Source organism: Stigmatopora nigra, chromosome 12 (assembly GCF_051989575.1).
Source record: "Stigmatopora nigra isolate UIUO_SnigA chromosome 12, RoL_Snig_1.1, whole genome shotgun sequence".
Taxonomy (NCBI): Eukaryota; Metazoa; Chordata; class Actinopteri; order Syngnathiformes; family Syngnathidae; genus Stigmatopora; species Stigmatopora nigra.
This window is the reverse complement of record NC_135519.1, coordinates 426,134-433,633: the sequence shown is the minus strand read 5'-3', so window position 1 is coordinate 433,633 and position 7,500 is coordinate 426,134. Positions and strand designations below refer to the sequence as shown.

The window sequence follows — 7,500 nt, the reverse complement described above, 5'->3', positions numbered from 1 at the left end:
TTCAGGACTCACAATAACTAGACATAGAAAAAAGATACTTGGTTTGTTATGTGATACTTAATTCCCGTCTGTTGTTACATGCTCAGACTGTTTTCATTAACGGCAATTCACACAATGCCTGTCACAAAAAAAAAAAGAGATAACTGCTAAAGAATTTCCCCTAAGTTAAGACTTCCATAAACCCCTTTTTTAAAGCCATCTGACTAGGATCCATTACTCATCTCATCTCTCATTTTCTGAACCGCTTTATCAGCATTAGGCTTGCGGGGATGCTGGAGCATATCCCAGCTGTCTCCGGGCCAAAGGCGGTGGACACCCTGAATCGGTGGCCAGCAGATCGCAGGGCACAAGGAGATGGACAACCATGCACACTCACACCAGTACCTAGGGGCAATTTAGAGTGTCCAATCAACCTACCCTGCATGTTTTTGGGATGTGGGAGAAAACCAGAGTACCCGGAGGAAACCCACGTCAGGCCCGGGGAGAACATGCAAAATCAGTTGGACCGACCTGGATTTGAACCCAGGAACTCAGAGCTGTAAGGTCGATGCGCTAACCACTCCCCCACCAGGCCGCCCGGGTCCATTACTGATGTCCCTGAAATTTTTACTGTGTCTAGACTTTATAGCCATTCACAAAACAAAATAGCGCCAGATACCTTTAAAGAAAATGGTAAGCACTGATGGTTAATTGAATTGAATGCCTTTATTGTCATTATAAAAGTGTTACTACATTTGATTCACCATGAAGTGAATATAATCAATATATGATTAATAAATAAATAAGTGGTCAACATATTTAGGAGTCAACATAAATTAGTTGTCAAATTCAATAACTAGTCAACATGAACAAGTGGTCATATAAAGAAGTAGTTGGGTACAAAAAGTGATTAAGTGGTTAGCATCCTATGGAGATTTACTGGAAGTACAAGATAAGAAAATAGTTTAGTCTAGATTAGGTCCTGCTAGGTGCAGAATTTAAGTTGATGCAGTTATTGCAATTTTGATGTTTTATCACAGTAGATTGGTTTAATCAAGGGTGTCAGACACGGGTTGGTTTGCGGGCCGCGTTAATCGATTTCACGTGGGCCGGACGAACCATTTTAGATATATTAGGATTTTTTTTAATAATTTGCTTTTTTTCGCAAATATATTGTTATAATCATTTTTCACCTGTACTGTAATTATCATGTGTATAAAAATTTAATTTGGTGTTCAAAAAGTTTTGGAGGAAAATTGAGTCTTGAAAAAGAGGGGTCCGTCTTGTATTCATGCCAATATGGCATTACAACAGACCTGGGCAATCCGGTCGTCAAGGCCCGCTGTGGGTGAAGGTTTTTGTTCCAACTGATCCAGCACAGACAGTTTGACTAATTAGATTTCTGATTAAACAAGCACCAGACTGCAATCCATCTAATATACCAGATTGGTGGAAAGGTTTCCTCTTATGGGTTGGAACGAACACCTGCATCCACTGCAGGCAGCCCTTTGTAGAATTAATTGCCCAGGTCTGCATTACAATATCTATATTTTAGAGGCATAAAAAACTGATATCAGAGCAAAGTGCTTTGATCAAGAGCCGTTTGAAAAGGTGTTAATCTGCTGGTTCCCCGTCTAAAGGTGGGCACAACATTTATAAAATGAATGTTTTAACAATTAAATGTTTTATAATATGGTCATTTCTGACGCTAAGTTGCTTCAGAAAAAACATTCATGCGTGTTGATTTTTAACATTTTACCAGTATACATAAAAATATAATCTATATATATCAAATAAAAATGGTTTAGTTTACTAATAAAAAATTGATGAACTTATCTATAAGTTCTAAACAAAAAATAGATAGGGAAATTTCCACACGACTTGAATTTTTGATTTCTCATGTAAATGAAGCACCAAAACATTAGTGTATTACAGATTTAGATGCAAAACTGACGTAATTGTTTAAGATCTGTTATTTACATTTAATTGATGTTCCAGAACAGAATATTCCTGCAGTATTGATAAAGAGAGAGAAGTTTCATGAAAACCATGAACGAACTCAGGACGGCTCAGGTAAATAAAGCAGTGTTACGCAAACACTTTATATCGGGGGTCTCAAACTCAATTTACCTGGGGGCCGCAAGAGGCAGAGTCTGGGTGAGACTGGGTCGCATCAGGATTTCCACAAGAAAAGCGCTGATAAAACATTCCAACATTATCAAATATCTTTATTTTTTAAGAAAAAATAATGAATTAAATAAATTAAAGATGAATACAAAATAAATCAATAAGTAATAAAAAAATAAAATAATAATGAGAATACAGTAGATATACAGTGGCTGGCTAAGTAGAGAAAACTAATTAATTTTTATACCGTTTCAAATGTCTGTATTAACAACTCTTTAAGTTTTAACTTTCTGAACTTGAATGGAACATTGAACATGAAATATTCTGGACACAGCTTCTCTTACCTACTTCTTGCTGCTAGAGACCTGGCAGCGCTTCTTCTCACATAGCTTAGTCACATTTGGCTTGAGGGAGGAAGCAGTGGTGACCCTCAATAGAGTTTGAAGATGCTCATCAGTAAGTCTGGACCTATACTAGGACTTATTGAAGTTCAAGGTGGAGAAGACTTTCTCACACAAGTATGTGCTCCCAAAAAGGCACATGGTCCGCTTGAACATTCAGGAAGGTTCAGGGAAGCTGGGTCAACTCTCTAAAAAATTGCCCAAGCTTGTCTGCTTCTCCACTGACCTCCCTGAACTTGGCTCCGAGTGCAGAGTTGCACTGCAGGTCATTGAGCTCCATTTGAAGCTCAGGAGGGGCATCTTGCACAAAGGAGAAGGGGTCCGCAAAAATTTGAAATATGGCTTTGTGTGTCTTGAAGTTTGCAAATCTGTGATCAAATTCCTCCTGCAGCTTCGAAATGGCCTCCACATATTTCTCACCACTGAATGGTGTGCCTGCATCCACAAGAGCCTTGCATGCTGGGAAATGGAAAATATTTGGCTGAGAGAGCTGGGCTTTCCATAACAAAAGTTTAGTGCAGAATGCTCTCACATTGTCATAGGCAGCACTGACAAGTTGTCCCTGGCCTTGTAGCTTCTTGTTCAGTACATTAAGCTCATGTGTGATATCAACAAGAAAAGCTAAGTCCATGAGCCATTTGGGATCACTTAACACAGGAACAGCAACCCCGTCTTTCTCCATGAAGTCTTTTACTTCTGCTCTCAACTCAAAAAATCTCTTCAACACATTTCCTCTGCTGAGCCAACGTACCCCAGTGAAGTAGAGTACATCCCTAAATTCAGACTCCATTTCCTCCAAAAAAGCACAAAACATTCTATGCTTTAAGCCCCTGGATCTGATTTGGTTGATGCATTTCACAACGACAGACATCACGTTGTCAAACTTCAGGCATCTGCTGTAAAGGGCCTGCTGATGGATAATGCAGTGCAGAGCTATGGCCTCCTCCACACCCTCCTCTTCCAGTTTTTTTTAACAAGTGCTACCAGTCCATTCTTCCTCCCAATCATTGATAGGGCTCCATCAGTTGTTATTCCAACAAAGCTCTTCCATGGCAAACTGGCATTCTCAATGGCATCACACAGCTGGTTAAATAATTCCTTAGCGGTTGTCTGGCCATGCATTGGAATTACTGTGAGCGACTCCTCCATCATTTCAAAATTGTCATCAACACCCCGGACATATATTGCAAGCTGGGCAGTGTCTGTGATGTGTGGTCTCATCAAGAGCCACTGAATGTACACTGAAACTTTGCGCTTTCTCACAAAGATGACCATAAATGTCACTTGGCAGGTCAGAAATGCGCTCTACCACGGTGTTGGCAGAAAGGCTGGTGTTGTTGAACTGACTTTTTTTTTCTGGACAGACAATATGTGCAGCCTGTTATATGCACTTTTTGATAAATTCACCTTCTGTGAATAGCTTTCATGCTTTGGCAATCAGCTCACAAACGGCGTAGCTAGCTTCGACTGCTGCATTACTTTCTTTGGTAGCCTTCTTGAAAAAACCCTGTTGCCCCAGAAGACTTGTTTTAAGACTGTCAACCTGGTTGGCTTTCTCATCTCCCTGGTATTTTTCATACTCCTCAGCATGTCTCGTAGCATAATGACGTTTCAAATTGTATACCTTGAGCACCGCAACTTTTTCAGTGCAAATGAGACACGTCGGGGTGCCCCAGTGCTCAACAAAGAAATATTGCATTCCCCACTTTTCTTGAAACTGTATGTGCTCATCACTGACCTTTCTCTTCACGGCAGGCTTTGAAACAGACATCTCTGGGGCTGTAATATGTGTTTACACTTCGAATCTCAGATTGAATTTTTAACTTTCAGTCGGGCGGTTCTGTGGCGCATGGGCACTTTTGGATTGTACTTTTAACCTTCAGTCGCGCGGGTTGGGGCACATGCGCACTTTCGCTCTCCGATCGTATTGGATTACGGCAGCTCTCCGAGCCGAGCGGAGTGATCGGCTTCACGGCTTCTCCTCCGCCCAGCTGATTGGAGGAATGAATGGGAGAGTGAGCGAGGCACTGGACAGCCCGGCCAATGTCCACCCTCCAGAGCCGTATACCTCACTGTGATTGGTTCATCCAGCTCCGAACACAGTGTAATTCATATCAATCTTGCGGGCCGCACGGACATTAATCTTGCATATTAAGACGCGGGCCGCAAATGGTGGCGCCGTTCAAGCGGGAGCCTGTGGCAGTAGCTCTGCACCAAGACTCTTATGTTTTTCATGTTTTACAGCCCTTCTATCTTTTTTTAAATGACATTTTAATATTTCCTAATACATTCTTTTTTACTTTACTTTGTACTTTATACTTTTTACTTTAATGTTTTTACAACTTTCCTTGTTCTGTTAGCCTGGCATCTTTCGGCCACTTCTTTTTTTTTTTTTTGGCGGAACAGCCAGCAATGCCTACGCTGTCACACACATGGAACTAGCTGTTACAATACACAGCAGAAGGAGCAACACCTCGGTACCGCCGGAGGTCTGGAGCTGGACAAAAGTGCTGGGAGAAGAGGCAACGCTTCTGACCAACCATTCCATCGTGGGATGGGATGGAAGAGCTGTCGGCCCCTACCAGCAACGGAGTCAAAGTTTTCTGCCCTGCTGCCGTTTTCTTCAGCTTCAGACTACTGAGTAACTGTGCGGATAAGCTTGCAAGAGCGACTCTGCGTATTCTCCACCTTGGTCACAGTCTGCAGCAGTTCCCCATCTCGTGGAAGACTTCCTGTGTGTGGTTCCAGTTTTTGTCCAACTTCACAACGTCTTTTTGAGTCCGATTCAGTTACCGCAACCAAAATGGCGCTGTTTAAGCGGCAGCCGGCGGCCACGGTAGCTTTGTCCACTCTTGTTCGTTTTGTGTTTTGCGGCTTTTATGTTTTAATGATTTGATGATTCCATTTACTTTGATTTGCTTTGTACTTTGTGCTTTTGCTTTGCTGTTTATTCTGTCTAATCACCCTCTTGCTACTGCCAAAATGTAATTTCCCGAATACGGGATGAATAAAGTTATCCAATCCAAAAAAAAAAAAACATATCGTACCACGGGCCGCAGGTTAACGGCCTCTGCTTTATATAGTGGAGATGGGGAGCTGCTAAACTTGACTTGGGATGTTTTGAAGTACGTTGAAGACCTGCTCAGCTCCACCAACATGACTTTCCCTGAAGAAGTGGAACCTGAGGACGTTGAGGCTGATTCTTACATCTCTGTGGCTTACGTCACTGAGATAGTTTAAAAAGTTCCTCGGTGGCGAAGCCCCAGCAGTGGATGAAACCCACATAGTTTCTAAAGGCTCTGGGTGTTGTGGGGTTGTCTTTTTTGACATGCTCTGCAACAGAGCAAGGGCATCAAAGACTGCGTCTGAATTAGAAAATAGCGAAGGATGTGTTCCAATTATCAGGATCACACTCCTCAACCTCCAAGGGACGGTCTATTCAGCGGTGGTGGAGAAGAAGGTCCATCAAGAAGTAGAATCCTGGATTCAGGGGGAGCAGTGTGTATCTCGTCCTGGCCAAAGAACAGTGGATCAGCTTTATAGACTGAGCGGAGTTCACAGGATTCATGGGAGTGCACCAAACAAGTCGACGTGTGCTTTGTGGACTTGGAGAAACTGTTCTAGCATGTCTGGTTCGCGTAGCTAGCAGTAAGTCTGATACCTTCATGTGCACTTTACCAAGGCTACCCTGTCAGACTGATTCTGTTCATAACTTGCCACAAATATTTTCGGGGAGAATATCTAAGCGCAGCCAAGGAGTTGAGTGTGCGGTTTGGTGGTCTTAGTATTGCATATTTGCTTTTTTCAGATGATCTAGTTCTGTTGGCTTCATCGGATCATTCGAGCAATTTGCAACAAAGTGTGAAGCGGTCAAGTCCAAGACTATGGTCGGAAAAAGATGCAAGGTCAGGTCCGGGATGAGGTCTTTCCCAAGTAGAGGAATTTAAATATTGTGGGGTCTTGTTCACAAAACAATGAAGATAGTTTGAACTGGTGGAGTGTCTCCAGTGATGGAGACTGCATCGGTCCTTCGTGATGAAGAGTTGAAAGTGAAGTTTCTTGCTTGCTCAAATCAAAGCCTGGTTCTCAACACAAATATTGCATGGTGAAGATGACTTATCCACAAGAGATCACATGGGAAACTGACACTAGCTGCGTTGCAAAAATGAGTGAGTAAATTTGCCCAGTCAACACGGCGCAAACCTCCAAGGCGATTGGATAGCAGTATTTGTTGGATAGCAGTATTTGGAGCTGTAACCATGTACTGAGTATGAGTTGATAACTTGATATGAATGCTTTGAAAACAATTAAATAAAGATTCGTGTAAACTAGTACCAACATTAAAGGGTACTTAAGGATAAAAACTGATGCAATGCTGTGTGTATGCTATTGTCTTTCCTATTGTATTTCATGCAAACAGGTAAAACAAGTTTTCCCATTGTTCTTTAAGAAATTGAGTTTAAATACTTTTGCAAACCAATGTATTATTCAATGTTATTCAATGTATTCATGCATGTCAACATACCATCCATGCAAGTGAGAAACTGGGCTACAATTCTCTTTTCCATGTCTTTTGAGGCCATATCTCTCTTGGGAGTAATGGCATCTATCTCATCAATAAAGAGGATACAAGGTGCTGAGCTCTGCAAGAGAAAGGTTAAGGTAAAAACTATATAATATTCATCCACAATTGAATTTAATTATAGGATGAACTTAGTAGTAGCTAACCACAGCAAGGTCAAACAGCCCCCTGAGCTTCTGTTCAGACTCGCCAGATACTCCAGACACTAATTCTGGAGCAGACACCTTTAATAAGGGCAGCTCAAGTTCCTGAAATAGAAAAAGGCATGAGTAATTTCAATATGTTTTCCAATTTTTGCCAAAGCATTTTAGTGTTTTATTTTGAATGAAAAACAAAACAAAATGAGCTAATATACACTATACTTTACGGAATTCTGAAAAAATACTTTCTGAAGATATCAATTCTGAATTA

General features: G+C 41.5%; 1 protein-coding gene across 10 annotated transcripts in view; it reads right to left on the bottom strand.

The window, feature by feature from the left end:
- The window catches only part of nvl (nuclear VCP like), a 135,705-nt gene that overhangs the window by 68,581 nt on the left and 59,624 nt on the right, over nucleotides 1-7,500 (bottom strand). For all 10 annotated transcript variants that reach the window (XR_013327978.1, XR_013327979.1, XM_077728980.1 and 7 more), the window contains 2 exons: nucleotides 7,236-7,337; nucleotides 7,033-7,150 (listed from right to left, as the gene is read on the bottom strand). Coding sequence is in view for 8 of the 10 variants with exons in the window: in XM_077728980.1 (XP_077585106.1) it covers nucleotides 7,033-7,150; nucleotides 7,236-7,337 (220 nt within the window). In the remaining 2 variants the exon portion in view is untranslated. The remainder of the gene's footprint in view (nucleotides 1-7,032; nucleotides 7,151-7,235; nucleotides 7,338-7,500) is intronic.